The 19,469-nt window shown below is 33.7% G+C and overlaps 1 protein-coding gene across 3 annotated transcripts; it reads right to left on the bottom strand.

Moving 5' to 3' along the window:
* Nucleotides 1-12: 12 nt before the first annotated feature.
* Nucleotides 13-12,939, bottom strand: LOC114177037 (transcriptional corepressor LEUNIG-like). Of its 3 annotated transcripts, none has more exons than XM_085671704.1 (18): nucleotides 12,767-12,939; nucleotides 12,058-12,155; nucleotides 11,857-11,960; nucleotides 11,151-11,438; nucleotides 10,974-11,065; nucleotides 10,818-10,884; nucleotides 10,651-10,723; nucleotides 9,174-9,223; nucleotides 8,420-8,719; nucleotides 8,147-8,311; nucleotides 7,826-8,065; nucleotides 2,883-2,982; nucleotides 2,666-2,769; nucleotides 2,307-2,456; nucleotides 1,458-1,610; nucleotides 974-1,090; nucleotides 526-729; nucleotides 13-406 (listed from the first exon to the last, which is right to left on the bottom strand). In XM_085671704.1, exons 1-18 carry the CDS (start codon nucleotides 12,934-12,936, stop codon nucleotides 266-268), a joined length of 2,616 nt encoding a protein of 871 aa, XP_085527830.1. In that variant the 5' UTR covers nucleotides 12,937-12,939; the 3' UTR covers nucleotides 13-265. The 3 variants fall into 3 exon arrangements, 2 of the variants coding, with proteins under 2 accessions (XP_085527830.1, XP_027918065.1); XM_028062264.2 differs by having other exon boundaries at nucleotides 2,666-2,775; XR_014994087.1 differs by lacking the exon at nucleotides 13-406 and having other exon boundaries at nucleotides 620-729; nucleotides 974-1,101; nucleotides 2,666-2,775.
* Nucleotides 12,940-19,469: the final 6,530 nt, after the last annotated feature.

Consider the following 19,469-nt stretch of genomic DNA (forward strand, 5'->3'; position numbering starts at 1 on the left):
GACCAAAGAATGTTTAAAAAATCTTCAAAACATTTATCAGTATTACCACTTTCACTGTATACCCTTTTCTATTTTGAAAATCAAAGTTTAAGGAAATGATCCAGAGAAGTTGTATGACCTATATAGCAACAAGGGACGGGCCAAAATCCAAAACATTCTTTTCACTGTGAAAGAGTGCGACCTATATAAGAACGTACAAAAAAAGGGGCAAAAAAAAAAAACTTGAGCATCTATCTATCTACATAACAAAAGGCTAAGAAGCTGGTCACTTCCAGAATTTCAAATGTTTGTCATGACTAGTTGAAGCCAGCAAGCCAGCATTTGATACCGCCAAGGAAGATACAAGCTTTTCGTGTGCATGCATGGTAAATGTCTTCTTCTCACCGAAGTCCAACACATCAATAGTCTGCAATTCATTCCCATTATTTTTCATAGAGACAAAATTTACAAGTAAAATAGAAAGGACGATAAGTAACATTTTTTATTCTGATATTATGATTAATTAGAATACAGAAGACAAGTTACCTTGTTGCAGCCAATGAACAACAAAGGATAGAAGGGATGGAAAACACAGGTGTTGAATTTGTTCCCTGATGCAGCCAACTCGTGAATGCATTCCCCTTTGCTGCCAGATCCAACATTCCAAACTCTAACCAGATCATCACTCACAGAAGCCAAATATTTTCCAGACGAATCCCAGCACACAGAACGCACAACATTATTATGGCCCTAAAAGGAAGCACCAGAACAAGATTCATCAATAGTCAAGAGCTCCATAAAATGGAAGATTAAAAGAATGTCACTTATTGATCTGCTTGAGTAACAGAGCAAAATAATCTAACACGGGAAAGATTGAATATGTGATAAAAAGTTGCTATCAATAGTTATCTATGTTCTAGCCTTTGTTGATGGTTGATACAAACCTGAGCAGTATACTAGAAGTTAAAATGTAAATAGAAAATTCAGAGCTGACCTGTAATTTAAGTCTGCAAGCCAGGGTTTCTACATCAAAAATGGATACGAAATTATCTACGGCAGCTGCAAGAAGCCTTCCCAAACAAGGTTGAAATCTCATCTGAGTTGCACCACCCTGATAAAAAACTGGACAATAAAGTTATTGAGTAAATTACAATAATACCCCCCCTGCGGTTCTCTCAAACTACACATACACCCCATATTTTTTTTCATCAATAGAATGACCTCCCCTTAAGAGGGTGCATATGTAATATTCTTAAAACTCAAGGGGGTGCATGAGTAGTATAAAGAGGGAGAACAATGTAATGTTTTCAAAACAATGGGAAGATTTATGTAAAATTTAAAAAAAAATTAAGATGTCAGAGTAGTTTGAGAAAACTTCAAGAGTGTTAGTGTTAATATAATCAAAGTTATTTTCAATCGAATTACAATAATTCAATGGGAATTGGGATGCGCTTCACAGTTCATGTTAGATTTCGTACCTTGAAAACCCCAGTACAACTACCATTTTTAATACTCCAGTATCTTATCTCACTATTATCACATGAGCAAATAAGGTCATCTTTGCTAGGGTGAAAATCTAGAGACGTCACTGTCGAAGCATGTCCAGTGAATGTTCGAAGAGAATAACCTGGCTGCAAAAAATAATCAAAGTCCCATCACATATATGAGAAAAATAAAAGTATCACCTAATTAAATAGTACCTAAACTCAAGAAAAATCTTTGATGCACCCTTTAGACTAAAGAAATGGTAAAACGTAAGAATTAATTTTTTAAGCTAGTCAACTTTCAACTAATACCGCGAAGTCAAATTCCACCACCTATGTTCCATACAAGTAGGAGCCCGGAAAGAAGATTTACTTGCCATCAAAAGACATACATATATGATACATACAGGAAATGATACATCTACTAATTTAATCGAAGACACGACACCTAATCCCCGTCTTTCCAACCAGATTATCATATCAAATTCATTAATAGTTATAGGCTATAGCATTTCATACAGTTGTTGGAGATTATTAAAGAAATAGAACGCTAATGGAAAAAATAGAGTGCAATGTGTTTAATACAATAAGATATGTAAGAAGTGAGATTAGACTAATGTCACAGTTTAAAATGTTTTATTATGAATGTTAAAAAATGAACTTTAAGCCCATTTCAAGTTCAGAAAATCAGTTTATAAAGTGAAGTTTGCACCCACTTATATATTGTAAATTGGTCTTATTTCTAGTCGATGAAAAACTTCTAACAATGAAAAATGAAAGAGAAAAGAAAAGACACAACAAACATAAACTTTTTTTATTTGGTTGAAGAGAAAATTGTCTTACATTATCAATATCCCAAACCCTAACAGTTTTGTCTGCTGAGGATGTAGCAACACGCGGCATGCTTGGGCAAAATCGAACATCAGTTATCCATTCACTGTGCTCTTCAAGAGTAGATTTCTGGTTAAACAATTCGGTGCACCACAGAGAAACCTGAACCAGACAAAGCAGAAAAATTATTCATCAATGTTATTAACTGACTGCTTCACGTGTCAAACCAACAAAGCCAGTCCAGGTTTTATATTTAACAGTACAACTAATTCAAATAAAAACAAAAACTTCTCCCTACAACCACTAAATGCAACAATTCTAATGAAATGGAGATCATTTCATAGTTAAAGTTAGATCAATCTAGCACTTACCTTGTTATCATGGCCACCAGTAGCAAGAAGTTTTCCATCTGAGGAGAAGTGACAACACTCAACTTTATGTGAACCTGCCATTATACGCTTGATCTCCTTCAAACCTAATCCTAGTGTACAATCAATCATTTGAATTTGAATTCTTAGTCTTATCAATACAGTCATATCAGAAAATTTAAACCACAAAGCGTTTGTTCATCTATCAGATTTACCATACCTTTACAAACGTTTTCTGTGATGTTATTATCATCGGGAGATAAGAATGGCTCAATATTGTCACCCAAACATCCATCACCCACGAGATGATCCATATGAGCCTGCAAATAGATGATTCATCAGGAGATAAGAATGTCTCATATTACCATTTACACTGTCTAGTTTTCCATGCCTACAGTACAATACAACTGGTACTGAGAATTAAAAGAATTTACACCACGACATACACAAGGTAAAGAGAGCAAAAAAATTATGTGATTTTGTATTGATTACTAAGAATTTGAGAGTCCCAGCACTCTCCCGAAATGAGTTTCCAAAAAACCCCTTACTACAGTAAATTACATTGCTATTTATACACTATGACTTCTTAACTGACTAACTTGTAGGCCGGTTAGATTTGCTTTGCTCTTATTTCTTCTAGAGTACACTTAAGTAATAAGCCTTGTATTCCTAACGATACGCTTCCCCCTCCTAAAAGATCCACCTTGTCCTCAAGGCGAAAATGATGAAGGCTTGTTGTAGAAGAGGTTGTGCCACCTGATCAAAACATTTGCTGGTTGAACCTGGAGCTCCATGTCACGAGCCAAGGTTATGGGTAGAGGTTGAACAAGTTGTGGTGGCTGAAGGCTTCCTCGAGGAGAGAGATATGAAATATTGGGTAAATCCTGCAATCCTCCAGTAAATTCAGCTTATAGGCTACCTAACCAACTCTATCCAAAATTTGAAAAGGACCATAAATTCGAGGACAAAGCCTTTGGTGTAGTCTTGAACTGGATGCAGTGTTGAACCAAAACCTTACTAACTTAACATCTGGTCAAGCCTTTGGTTTAGTTCCTGCAGTACACTGTAAATAGGTCTCTAAGCATCAATTAACCACTTCAGTCTGGCCATTTGTTTGTAGATGGTATACAAAACTACACTTCAACAGTGTTCCTGCTCTCTCTTGAAGAGTTCTCTCCAAAATTGGCTCATAAATCCTGATCTGATACAACAGTTGAGGGAAATCTCATTTAATATAAATGGCAGCAACTTCAGCTGCATTAAAAGGGTGGCTGAGGGAAATAAAATGAGTCCATTTAGTAAGCCTATCCACCACTACCAAAATAGTGCCCTTTCCCTTAGCTCTAGGCAGGCCCCCAATGAAATCCATTGAAACATCTTACCACAGTTGTGAAGGTACTGGCAAAGGTTGTAATAAACAAACAGGAGACAAAGCTTTATTGCTTGTTACATTGGCAGACCTGAGGATATCCTCTTGAATGTTAAAACCATACCCAAATAATTTGGTTGCCCATCTGAGCTAGTCATCTGTCAGCAGCCTATGATCCTGCAAAAATAATTTGATCTGTAATAAAAGTGAAACGATTGCCCAGCAGATTCTACTTTCACTTTTGCACTTTCTGTCCCCTATTGCGACAATTCTGCTCCCAGTCCTTTACTAGATGCATTTGTTCCGATAGTAAATGGCTTTGAGAAGTCTAGAACTGCCAAAATAGGCAAGCTCGAATGGCTTGCTTAATTGTCTCAAAATCTTCTTGAGCCTCTAATGACCATTTGAAGTTGCTCTTTTTCAACAATTTAGTTAAGGGTTTAGTCATACTACCTTATCCCTTCACCAAGTGCCTATTGAATCTGTAAGGCCAAAGAAACCCCTCAAACTTGTGATAAGACTTCCAATTTCTTAGGATCTACAAAAATTACTTGTGATGAAATAATATGCCCAAGTATTATAAACTTCTTTGACCACAAGTGCACTTCTTCTTGACCTGTAATTCATTATCACTTTATTTTTGGGAGACCTGACTTAAATGCTCCACATGAGCTATTAAATCCTTGTTGTATATTAGTATATCATAAAAAGAACAACAGAAACCTAAAGGGGCTTTGAACACATCATTTATCAAACTCTGAAATGTAAAGTGGGCTTTAGACAAACCAAATGGAATGACCAAAAATTCATAATGTCTCCTATGTGTTCTGAATGTTGTCTTCTCCATACCTTCACCCCTCATCCTAATTTGATGATTAACGACTTTGAGGTCAAGTTTCAAAAACACTGCAACCCCCAATAATTCATCCAACAACTCTTTTATGATAGCAATAGAGAACTTATTTGGAATGGGAATACTTGAAAAAGATAAACAAGAATATTAGAATGAATTTGAGAGTGTTTTCCCCTCTTAGGGTTTCATATTTACAATAACTTTGGATACATAAGATACAACATACGAGAAGGACAACAACTTTTCTAAAATAAAATAACAATCAATTTCAATATGATTAGTCCTCTCAAGGAATATTGGTTTGGAAGCAATGTGGAGTAGCTTGATTATCACAATAAATCCTCGACTGAATGTCACAAAAATCTAATTCTTGTAAGAATTGTTTTACCCATATAAGCTCACACATGAGGGATGTCATTGCCCTCTACTCAGCTTCGGCAGATAATCAGGTAACTTTTTGCTTCTTATTTTTTCTAAATAATAATATTTCCTCCAAGCAACATCCTATCGTACAGGATCTATCTATAGGAGAACTAGTCCAATCAACATCACAATAGCCAACAATTTGGGTATATCCTTTATCTTCATATAATAGTCCTTGTCCTAGAGCGTTTTTGAGATATATCGAAATACAAATGACAACATTCTAGTGATCAATACAAGGATTTTGCATAAACTGACTCACAACACTAACTGCAAAGAACAAATCTAATCTAGTAATAGTGAGATAAATAAATTTTCCAACTAATTTCCTATATCTTTCAGGGTCAGCAAAGACTTCTCCATGTTATGCCATTAATTTCTAATCTGGATCCATGAGACAATCAACTTGTTTACAATTAATCATTTTTTCTAAGAAATTACAACTCCTTCCGTTGATTGAGCAACTTCTATGCCCAAAAAAATTACAAATTTCCAAGATCCTTGGTCTGAAAATGATCCCCACTTCCACAAAAATAAGTGGGAGTATCTTTAAAAGGCAAATCTAGCCCTTTCACCAATTGATGTGCAATAAGGGACCTTCTTGATGTGAATCCAGCAATACAGTGTAAAGATAGCTGAAATTCCCTCTCTTCTTCTCATGGGCTGTCACAATCTTCCACCTCCCCTCCCTCTTGCTCCTGCTAAAACCATGACTCTGAACTACTTGCTTTTTCATATTCAATCTTGACTAAACTTCGAGTTACATCTAAAACATTCTATTTTTTCCCCCATGCACTTCTGCTTTTTTCAGCTTTTATATATGTCAACAATCATATTTTATTATTCCAAATTTAACATATTATAATTAAAGTGCGTAATGTAAATATCCTTGTATCATAGGCATCTAATTATATCCAGAATAAAAGGAATTTGATTATATCCCTAAATGATAGGGATTTGATTATATCAAGTGTTGTTATTATATTTCCAAAATTAGTTTTCAAATTGTGTGTGTGTGTATACACATTTGATGTACTCTAAGCAGTAAAATTATTCTATTCTACCCTAATATTTGAGAATATTCTCCTTGTTTCACCCTTGCTTTGAAACCCTCCATTATTGGCAGCTTTGGCTCCAAATCCTATAGATGCATTTCCTCCATATGCCTATCTTTGCCTAATAATAGTTTTGCTGGTGTTGCCCACATTGTTGTTTTGTATCCCTCTGAAACTCCTATAAGGCTTAGCTAGTCTAGTCCCACTATTTCCCATCATTTTTGTTACTACTTTTCCTTTACCACAAATGCTTTATTTATGGCTCCAACTAATGATTTTGGTACATATAACACAACTTCTGCACGCACATCTTCCCTGAGGCCAATTCAAGAACACGTCTTACAAATAATCTTTCTCAATTACTTGTGTCACCCCCGCATACTTTTCAATCTGATCAACAAAATTAGCCACTTGCACCTTATTTCAGCCCCAATTGCATTGCAAAACTGGTTGAAACCTGTCCACAATGGCAGTCTTGAAAACCTCCCAAATTGATCTTGGATTGCAAGATTCCCACCAAAGGAACCAACTAAGTGATCGTGCTTAAAAGAAACCAGTACTGCTTCCATCTTCCTGTTCTCTAAGGCTCCTCCAATTCGGAACTAAATGGGTATCTCTAACTGTTTCCAGCAATCGTGTAATGCAAGGCTTACCCACTCTGCTTACGACTCCATTCTATCACCTTTAGTCGCTGATTTGTTGTTCTTCAAGCCTCATAACCCTCCCTGCACTTGATTACCTATCTTCTTCACCATGTTTTCTATCTTGGGCTCTCTCTGTCAGAATCTTCACTCTCCGACTCAGATTCCAACATTTTCTCTATAATTTCCACTCTTCCTTCTATTTTCTTCTTAACCATTGAAGTCCTCTATTTTCCTCACTTGCGTTAATTCTTAATACCCACAGCTCCGAGATCAAAGCTCTGATACCATTTGATACAACCAGTACCAAGAATTAAAAGAATACACAAAGATAGAGAGGTGAACACTGAATTTAAGAGTCTTGCCTCTCCCCCAAAATAAGTTTCCAAAAATACCCTTACTACAGTAATAATATTGCTATTTATACACTATAACTGCCTACCTAACTGACCTGTGGGTCGGTTGGGTTTGTTTTGTTCTTATTTCTTCTAACACCTTACACGTCCACTGTAGTAATGGAACGCCAATCTCAAAGATGACCAATACCCAGTGGTACTGATTTATTTACACTTAACTTCCCATGTTTTATTTATTGAGGGGTAAGACACATGCAAACATTTACAAATAAATATTTAGTCCAGTGTAGTAGAGTAAATAAAAAGAATTTTTAATGTGACAGACAGAGAAACGGTAGTCTAGTTATCAACAAAACGAGGTGCAGTATTAGGATACCACAAACAAGCTTTGAGAAGATGTTTATCTCAAATCAGACAATGGATGTATTCAGTTATCCTAAAAAAATATGAATGAAGAGTCTCTGACCAATTGATTTTGTGATGATGTAAGTGAGCCCAAACCATCAGTACCAAACATAAATGATGACTTAGAGGAAGGAGCATTTTGTTGCAGAGTTGAGACTGTTATCATCTCTCCAGGTGTTTGTGTAGATGGTGTTGAAGGTGAACTGGCAGGTGGTCCAGTGGTGTTTGTAGTTCCAGAGCTATTACCAGGACCTGAAGATGATGCTGACTTTCGCTTTCGCACTAGTTTACACTTTGGAGCCTTAAATACAAACAAGCTGATTAAAATACCAAGATATGCACTGAAGCTGATAAATACTGTACAAATGCAGTAAATTTAAACCTGATCGTTTCCTTGTAAGGAATTGGACACATTTCCCTCCATAGTCATGCTTCCAGGACCGGGACCAATTTTTTCTTGCTGCTGCTGGAGATTATCAGATGGTTGGCTAGGAAGAGGATGTTGAGAATATTGTTGAAGCTGCTGGTTACTATTTTGAATTTGTTGCTGTAAAAGACAAATTCAAATATAACAAAGTTTCGCAAATAATTTAGTAAAGCCCAAGGCAACTATTTACTGAATACATACAATGTGGATTACGTGACCAGATGATACCTTAAAGAACACATCTGAGTCTGGATGGGACACCACTGGGGAACCAACTTGTGCAGGTGATCCATTACTGGGACCTAAATCATCTACGGAATTTGACTGGCCATCTTTCGCAAGACTCATGTTTCGATCATTAAAAAGCATCCCAAGTCTTCTGCGCTCAATATCAAAGACAGAAGGAGAAATCAAATTTTGTTGTGCCTGAAGCATAAGTTGTTGCCGTAGAGAAAGTTGATTGAAAGATTGTGGAGAGTGCATCAAACTATTATGCTGGAGAATGCCAGAACGAAGCTCATCTAGCCCCTGAAATAATTACAACTAAATCATATATACGATTGATGTACAGTGATATACAGTAAGTAGAAAGAACATTGATGTACCTAGATTACCAAAAATATCAATGTTACTAGCGATCTTAGCAATTTTAATTTTACAAGGACATCTCATCTCATGTTATAAGTTAAAACTTCAACAGAGGCCAATAGCAAAGTTATTCTACCCAAACCAGCTAAAAAAGATTACCCTAACCTTGAACCATACAGATGCCCTATCAGACAGGTAATGCCCCCTTATTGTAGGACTTATAAGAGTTTGCTTCAACAGCACATACTATTTCCTAGTTATATTCAGATTTATAGTTTGAAATTTTAAAGTGACAAATCAATGATCCAAGAAAGATGGATTCAGGAAACCAAACATATAGGCAGAATCATAATTTTAATTTTGTAAGGGAGAATTAGGTCAATGTGACTCTTACTGCTAGAGGCCATCCTTTCAGAGTCAAATTGCTACCACCTGGATTAGATCCTGAAATGACAACGAATATCATGAAAAATCAAATGCAAATCATAAATCAAACCCTTAAATTTACAATATAATACAAAACCAAGAGATATCATTATTGAGGGGCCTATAAAGCAACTATGAGCCCTAGTAGGAAATGTTAAATGTTTCAAGATATCAAAGCTGACATATTTGTGTTGAGGTATCCACTCCAATAGCTTAAAAAACATAGAAATGTCTGCAAGATACTCAACTGATTTGATGTTCCTTAAAGAGAAAAGGAAGGCATTTTCATTGTAATGAGGAACATAAAAGCCATGCACCACATCACATTCTTATACATAATTATATTTATAATATGTCTTTAAGTTAGAAAATAACATCATGTCATTGGATAAATAAAATTCCCTGACGTACATTTACTGTTACAATTTTTAATTTCAAGAACCATATGTGTGAAGATAAATGAATTTAGACTATGGACTCTATAACTTTTATTTTGCATCATAATTTCTACTCTAGTAACAACCATTTATACCAGAACTAACAATCAAAAAACCACATCACTGAAAATATTAGGTTGCCAGGGGAAGGTTTACCAGTGAATGATTTTGTATCTCTGGCATGATGTAACAGACTTTCAGAATGTGTTATGTGTTTTTTTAATTTCAACCATGCCACCAATAGCCAAAGGGTATAATTATCAAATTACATTAGTGATAATAAGGAGGCAAATTTGCAATTGTTGGTTGAGAAAAGAAAGGGAAAGAAAACTAGAGACAGTTGCAGTAAATTACAGATCTGAAGCTATTGAGCTAATGATTCAATTGCCTCAGCCATTCAATTCAAAAGCTTTGAATCATAAGCAAATTTCTGACATCTGACAAAATACTTTCAACAAATACCAGAAACAAATAAAACTATTCAAGTGAAGTACTTTTTTTAATTCTATTACTCTATAACAGTGATGTATCCATACCCAATAAGAATAAAATATTTTTCATTTCTTTAGCATCCAAATACAATTCATATCCTCATGAAAAAAAAGTTACAAGTAAACTCTTCACGGGCATAGATATTATGTACAATGATCTTTAGTTAACAGGAATACATTTAAATATTCCTTATTGAACTTAATTACCAAGTCAATTCTCCATTGAACTTACCAAGTCTATCTTCATAAACTAACAAGTGAATGATATATGAGTGAATTTTAGTTGTAATTTGTTAGCTCATTATAGCTTTCTTCTTCTGTTTTGTGTTTCTCGGTTACAGATGTCCCTGTCAGGATTATCTGTTAAATGAGCTTCTGCAGTCCACATATAATTGCAGTATACAGAAGCTTGTGATCACTTGTAAACACTCGAATATTGAATACACGGTTTTATTTTCTATTCATTATTTTCGCTTTTCGAATAGTGGATGTAAATTTAGAGACAACAAATCCGTACCATGACAACCAATCAAGGATCCTTCTGAAATAGCTTGAGACCCCTGCAATGCATTCATCTCACTCTTTACGTCCTGTTTAAGGACCCAAGACACGTAAATACAAAAATATTATAAATTTGGAATGAGTTTGTACACAAATCAATACAGTAATGATGGTCGTAATTACTTGCATAGACCCTGGAAGCTTCTGGTTCAGATATTGAAGGTGTTGAATGTTCCCGAGCAATGTTTGCCTGCAAACAGAAATTTGACAACTAGCAAATTCAGCCCAAGATGACACGAATAATGAATTTTCTAATCAAAGAAAATAATTGGTAGGTACCCTGAAGCCATTTCACCAGACATCCCAGCCGCTTTCAATAATACTGCATGGTTTGGATTTAAAAGCTTACCAACGTCATCAGCTACCTTTTGCTGCATGAGAAACAGCACAAACAATGTCACTCTAATCACATGAAAATAGTAGGCATTGTTATAATCCCAGACAGACTAAATATACCTTAATGTTTGCATCTTCTAAAACATCTCTCTGACACGGAAGCTTCAACTTGTCATTGTATAATTTTGTTGCCATAGCATTAGGAGCTGCCTGGTTCTGCCTCATTAAAGGATCATTGCTAATAGGACAGCTAGCACTGCCACTAATAAATTGATTTCCACCCAGACGTTGCTGCTGCTGAGCACGTCTTTGCAACAAGAGCAGCATTTGTGTTTGTTGATTTAGGTTTGCATTCTGAAACTCTTGTTCTTGTTGCTTCTGCATTAATCGAGCTTTAATTTGTTGATTCTGTCATTTTCAAATTAAGAATTTTATTATTTATCCACAATACAAATTAAACATATTGAAAGATGCGCTAACCAGAGATATTGAAACAAACATCTAGTTCTGATCCTGACAGTGTCACAATAACTTAAGATGAAAGATATCAGTATTAACAATCTTAACCATGTTAAAATGGTATTGCATGTAAATACCAAATCATGTCTTTTACACAAATAGCATACACATGCTCCATCAGATTTATAAGAAAACATATAGGCATGTCTACAAAAGGAAAGAATATGAACGACAGACACGTACTTAATCTTGATTTCCATTCCAATACTAGAAGCAGGAAGATAAATAAAGTAGTATATACTAAGTAGGATAACAAAGAATTAATCACAGGAAAGAGAACAAAGTAATTAACGTATGTGAAATATACCTTACTGTAAGATGCTGCTTCTGCCTTCTGATTTGCCCTGGCAATATATATGTCCCAGAAGACAGACCACCACTCAAAAAGAAAACCACGAGGTGCTTCTATAACTGGGGAATGTGGCCAAAAGTAACGGTTAAATTCAACTTATAACATTTCCATATACCTTATTTCAGTCCCCTAAGAATGTTCATATTATTATCTTACCAACAGGACCCGTTGAAACATTTGCTTCGGCCTTGAATAATCTTGCAGTAGTATGCAATTGTCTCTTCGTAAGATAATCGTAGATATACAAATCTAACCTGTTTCCCAGCCCCCCAAAATGACAAACACAGCTAATTAGAAATGTGGAGCAAAATATAATAAAATAATAGGTGATGGCAATCAGAGACCCACACAGCAACCAAATTTTGTTATTGCAAACAAAATATCCAGCTATGCCATACCATGCAAAGAACAGTTGATAACTACAAGACAGATTGTCATCATAAATTAAATATTTAGGACTAAAAGAAACAGGTTAAAGACCCAAAGGACGTATAAGATTGCATATGAACTACTCCAAACAGAAAACAACCAAAAGAAAAACAATGTTTGTGGTGAAATGCACAAGAAAATCAAAGGCGCAACTCCAGACAGTAATAAAACGCAGGTAATGCAAAAGTCTTGCAACCCAAGAAGTTGTGAACAGTGACAGAAGGGAGTGTAATAAAATCCAAGAACTCAAACCAACATGATCACATGAAAACCTAAACCCTAAAACATGAACAAAAAAGGAAAAAGCGGACACAGAAGTCACCAACAGAGAAACAGAATGCATCAAAGAGGAAGAAGAAAAAACAAAGAAATGGGTCAAGAAAGAAAAAAAAAAAAAAAAAAGGTTCCAAGTTCAAAGAGTGAGAGGTTTTGATACATTTTATCAGCTTCCCAGTTGAAATGAGACATGGTTTGATCTTCAAAGAGTGGAAAGTTTTGATCTTGGCGATGCCCAGTGTAGAAGGTGTGCAGTGTATGGCTATGGTGACTGCCTCCGAAAATATGTTTCCCGCTACACAGTATGCCAGAGAGTGACAAAAAGTTCATAGATTTTTTTCAGAAACAACTAATGTTAAAATAACCAATTAATTAAGTTTTTATACTCTTTGAAGATCCTGATTTTATCTCTCAATTTTAAAACTCTTTTAATTTTTCGTATTGAAAAATAATAACTTAATATCTCATTTTATTTAAAAAAATGAAAAATAGAATTAAAGTATTACTTTGATCTTTCACATTAATTTTTAAGACAAAAAATTTGTCTTTTTGAATTCGAAAGATTAGATCTGAATTTTCTTCAAATTTAAAGCCTGGGAATATAATTTATAATTAAGAATACAATTCAGTCGTAAAAAGAATATAATAAATAACTATTTTTTAATTTTAAAAAATTAAATAAAAATGTACAAATTTTTTTCTTTCAATAAACTAACGCAACTGTTTATTGTAAAATTCATTGTAAATTCTTTTATGTGGTAAAATGATTAATAAGTTTATATATATATTAAAACCAAACTCTTGTTATTACAATTTTTTTACGATTATAAAATGATGTGTTAAACTAACTATTCCTGTGAAAACACTTCATTGGCAACTCTAATAAAGATTCGTTTTAATATTCTGAAAAGAAAAAATAGCACAACTCGAATTTCAAATCGCATGAAAAGTTCTGATCCATCCACTAATATTAATTATATTCACCAACAATATTATTTACTTGATTATTTATTAAAATATTATTGATTAATATAGAGGCGATTATTTCTACGATAAATTATAAAATTAATTCTCCTTTTTAATATAAAATAAACTAAGATGTGATGTATGCAAAATAACTTTTTCAAATTGAGTTTAATGTGTATTACATGGTCTAGAGTGTAATATATAATGTTGGTTTTTAAACTTTTTAATATATATTTATTTATTTATTTGAAAGGTATTTTTGGTTGAAAGATGTGAGATGTTGTTAGTGTACATAGAATTCAATTGGTGCATGCAGTGATGAGTGATGCCTCTTGTTTTCTGATTTCCAAGTAAACCTTTTGTTTTACTTTTTTTTATGTTTTGTCTTTATTCGCATGTCACAGTCAGAGCACCTTCTTGTTTCCCACGCAACAGTCTCTATTATAAGCATTTCAATATAATTCACTTTTTTAAATAAATTAAATATACAATTAATTTTAAATAAACACCTAATATCACTTGATATTTTAAGGCTTAATCACTCTAAAGTATATAACAAGAGTGTTATGGTCTCTGTAAACTTCACATTCATTATAGTCATCATAAAAATACATTAAAATGTTAAATTTTTATACTATTTTAAAAGTTAATAACAACATTAGTTTATATGATAAAAAAAATCCATTTCCACTGTTACATTTTATAGTACAAATTCAATGTTCGAGTTATTATAGATTTTATATAAACCAAAAATTGATATAAAAATTGTTTATATAAAGATATATAACACTATATATTATTTTTGTAACATCCCATTTAATAGCTTTTTCATATTATCAAACAAAACATTATATCATGATAAAACATAGCAGATAGTAGGGATAACAGTCATACACACATAGTTTATATATCTAGTACAGTCTTCCACACTGCTACATCTATAAACACGTATACATAAGGTAAGAGTAGATAGAAAGGATGTTAAACTACACCCAAATCCTCAAAATATACAGTGGAAGTCTAAACTATAGCGGTACTCCTTATCAGGCTCCACTCTCAAGAGGGGGCATCTCCATCTGGTTTCTGCTCTGCTCCCACCAAACATAGGTGATCATTGCAAAAGAGATAATATGCAAAAGCAAACAACACGAATGAAAAGGGTAAGCTAACTGAAGGAAACAATGTCAATACACTTTACAATTAGAGATATCATTTACAGCAGAAAGTTCAATCCTAATTTATAGACTCGATATCCGGATCGTGTAAGTGACATTGGAGCTCTTGGTGGCTTGCACCTATAACGGTTTCCAGACTCTGCAGAGTCTGGACACATGGAGTATTCACCCGACCGTTCCCAGGGTAAGTCCCCTCCACGTCTAAGACTTGATCAAGTCTGACGACGAGGACCTCCTGCTACTCCTCACGACATAATCCATTCTACTCTATCTGAGCTTGAATGATTATTGGAGTTTCAGGATACCAACCATTTTAGATTCCTTACATCCTTACACACACTACAATTTACACATGGATTTTCCCTTGAAATTCCATTTTAATCTCATCTTCTCATAACTTAAATTCATCCAATTAAATCATTCAATAATTCAATGGTAGCATTCCAACCATACAGGGCCTAATTCATACAAGGATGCATTAAAACATGTATTTTCACCCAAACAAACAGACTTTGAACACTACTAGTGCAGTAGCTCTCGCTCAGGCTAAAAAGTCTAGCCTAGGCGAGAGTTTATCTCGCTCAGGCGAGTCAGTCTCGCCTAGGCGAGACACTAACAGTGGCAAAAGAGAAAACCAGGGCGAACTCTCGCTCAGGCTAGGCTGGTTCGCCCAAACGAGATCGTTATCTCGCTCAAGCGACCCCAACTCGCCTAGGCGAGACTTCGCGCAGGAACAGAGGTGTGTTTTCTGGTGTTTTCGCTCAGGCGAGTGTCACTCGCCTAGGCGAAAATACCAGGTCACGAACTTGTTCCTTCATGCGATGAGCCAGTATTTCTCAATTACAAACAATAAATCATCAGATCATGCAATTCAATACTATATTCATCAATCCAACATGCAATTCAAACTCATTTACAGATTTCCTATTCGGATTAAGGAAATTGGTTAGCTTCCCTTACCTATATATATAAATCCTTCTAATTAGCTAAGATCCTCCCACCCAAGAGCTTCAGTTGTATCACTTAGAGAGCTGGAGATACAGGTTCAAATATGAGAAGAGGTTTGCAGATTTCGAATTGAACTGGAATGCAAGGGTTGGAAGTGACTTACATGGAGGAAAATGATGAGTTGAAGCTGAAAGGGAAGGTCCTGGATTGGCCTCAGATTTAGGTTCTGTAACAGAGAATTAGTGATTCAAAAATTTCCTTTTTGATAGAGAGAAGGCAGAGAAAAGAAGAGGGAGAAGCTGTGAAGTGCAAGGTGTTTTTCCTGGGGTGTGGGTGGCAGAGAGAAGAAAGATCAAGAAGCTGGAATTATTTGGGTCCCTACAGTTTTAATGTAAGTTTAGTAGAAAAACATGTAACATTTTTTAATATAGTAATAACAATATACTTATAAATTATTATTTAAACAATGCTCGAATAATTATTTATTTTTATACATCTGATATATCATGGGTGTAGTCCCATCTAAAAGAGGAGTTACATATAATTATTACTCCTTGACTTTTCACTACATGGAGAATGAACATATTCAAACCATTCTCAATCACTAAAAGTCAGGTAATATTTGTAGAGTAGTTTTGGAAGAATGTTGTATGCATACCTTGTTTACTCCTATTATCACCCTTATTGGTGGACAAATTACTAACAAAGTCTTTGAACAATATAGAAAAAATATTACCAAAATAAATTTCTTTTATAAATTTTTGGTTTAAATTTTTTAGGATAGAAAAATATAATATTAAAAATTTACTTTATTATATAAATAAATGCACATATAAATACAAAACCGTTTGTTAGTTTTTTAACTTAATTTTCATGTATGCATTACGTTACATATATTTTAATTTTAGTTTTGTTTTGTATGCTCGTATTACACCATTATTACAGTTTAAAAAAACTACCATTTGATGCCTTTATAATGATTAGGTGTGACAACACGGGTCGGCCCAATTTATTTAGGCTCATCCTACACTTGGTCTGCAAAATGCGAGTCGGACTCATCTGTCTCGCATTTTTAACATGGGCTGAAAAGTCTTATTTGTCCCTTATAAGTGTGGTCTGTGGGGCAACCTGCTTTGTTTTTTTTTTTTTAAAAAATTTTTATGACAAAACTTTCAAAGTTTAGCAAATTGGATAATTTTAACAAGTTCACAAAATAAGTAAAAACTTTGGAGAGTTTGATGATAAATTTATAATTCAACATTTTCATCATATTCATTTTTGTACTTTGACATACATGATGTATTGTTCAAATTTTAGCACATTCAAAAAATGTATAATACTTTTATTTTTCACTTATACAATAATTTAAAACGCTCATGCAGAGATTCAGAAGAAAAATTATCGATATACACAAATACAATTTTTTTTTATTGCAGGCTAGCGGGCCAACTTGCATGGAGCGCGGACTGCCCCCACGCAAATTAATAGGTTCAATATCTCGACCCATCCCACTTTTTATGGTGAGCTTTTTTTCACTTGTATGTGTTGTTTTATTCGTCTATATGAATCTATACTTATACTGATCAATAATCATAACGATATGTCTTTATGAGTGTGCCTCCTACCTTAATCTCAAACCCTAAACCCTAAACCATATATATATATATATATATATATATATATATATATATATATATATATATATGAACATTATTGGACCATGAGTGAAAAATTTAGAGTTTGAGATAGAACTCATTTGTGTGATAACTTGGGACAAATATTTTCCTTGTGCATATAGACAAGTTGCAATGACAATTTTTTTACCTCTTTGAATGTGTTTTTGAATTCGGTTTCACCAAATGAATGCATGGTCTTGATTTCCATGATTTCCATGGTAAGTATAGTCTGTCAGTAGTCTTGCCTTAGAAATTTTGGAAGTTTCACATGAATGCTTGTAATTTGTTGATGGGTGTGCCTCCTACCATATCTTTTTTGTCTCTATAGATACAATAGAATGGTCCTTCCCTACAGTAATAAAAAGTACGGTGATCTTTGTCTCCTTGTCTTTTTCTTCTTTATTCACTTCTCTTACTTTTTCTACTTTCTCCATCTTTTCTTCTACCATTTCTGTAATTCTCATCAATTCTTTAACTTTGGGAATTTCCTTTCGTGAAGAGAATGGTGTAGATACCCTAGACATGTTAAAGAAAACAAAAAAAAAAATGGCTTCGAAAAGTGTTACATATCATATAGGAACACTTGGAATGAAGAAACACCTCCACCATCACCAAATCATTGTCACCTCCCTCATCTCCTAATCACCATTTTCCCTTTCTTTTTCTCTAAAACCAAATCATGGTTCTTCACCACGTCTTCCTATATATATATATATATTTGCATCTCATTAACACTCTTCCAACTATCTCTTTTTTCGTGCACATGACATTTTTCTTACCAGATTTTCGTGCACCGGTTAAAAAATTCATTAAAAATTTTGTAATAATAGAGATGTAAAAATAGAGGTACAAGCATTCTGGATTTCACTATTTCAGGAACATTTATGTTTCATATATTTTTCGAAATAAATGTTCTCAAAGGTATTTTTGAATTTGGAAATAACTCTCGAAATATCTTTTTCATTTTATTTTTTATTAGGATGATAATGTGAGCTGGTCTGGCTCGTTTAGATCCGGCTAGCATAAGACCTATCCTGCCCTGTACAATTTATGCGGGCTGTAATCACTGGTCTGTTCCACACATCACTTGGCCCACGAGTCTGTGGGCTGATCCGCTTTTTTTTTTTATATTTTTTGTAATTTTTATAATAAAATTTTTAATGTTTAAAAATTGGAAAACTTTAAGAAGTTCACAAAATTAAGTAAAAACTTTGAGGAGTTGAATGATAAATTGATAATTCAACATTTTCATCATATTCATATTCATACTATGACATACACAATGTATTCTTTAATTTTTAGCATATTAAAAAATACATAATACTTGTCTTTTCCAATTATAGAAGAATTTGGAACATTAATGCAATAGTCCATAATAAAAGTAACTAATATACACAAATGCAAGTTTTTTTTTTCTTTTTTCTTATACAAGCCTGGCCCGCACGAGTTGCACGCTTATGCGGGTCAGACCCTAATTGTCACCCCTATTTTCTATTTTAGAATAATTATTTTGAAAAATATTTTAAGATCTATAAATACATCTCGGACTAGGAAATATATTCTAGAATACAAAAAAAAATCAAAATAAGTATTTCGGAAGTCATTTTTAATCTAGAAATACATTTTAAAACACTCATTTTAATTACTTTTTTTTTACTTTGGAACGATTGTTCCCAGAGATATTTCTGATATCTCCCATAACCGTCATTCCAAAGAAAAAAACAAGAAACCACCTATTTAATCTTTCTTATACTTTAGAATGGGTGTTTTAGAAGTATTTTTTGGATTTGAAAATATTAAAAATAAAGAAGTGTAAGGATTTTTATTATATTTTTAATGAGGGATAGTTTGGGAAGTACAATTTTTATGGAAGTGCATGAAGAAAAAACAGGGAGGTGCAGGAAAAAAATACCCTTCTATCTTTTTTCTTCATTTCTTATATTTTTTTTTTCTATTTTCTTCTTACGTTTTCTTTCTTCTATGCATGTTTATCTCTTGAGCTTCATTTTCTATTTTTTTTTCAAGTAGTTTAACGTTTGAATTGTGTTTTAATTTATTTTAATAACATTTCATTAAGTTTAAAACAAAATGTTATATT

Source organism: Vigna unguiculata, chromosome 3 (genome assembly GCF_037176805.1).
Source record: "Vigna unguiculata cultivar grain cowpea cultivar isolate G323 ecotype 2 chromosome 3, ASM3717680v1, whole genome shotgun sequence".
In the NCBI taxonomy this organism is placed as follows: domain Eukaryota; kingdom Viridiplantae; phylum Streptophyta; class Magnoliopsida; order Fabales; family Fabaceae; genus Vigna; species Vigna unguiculata.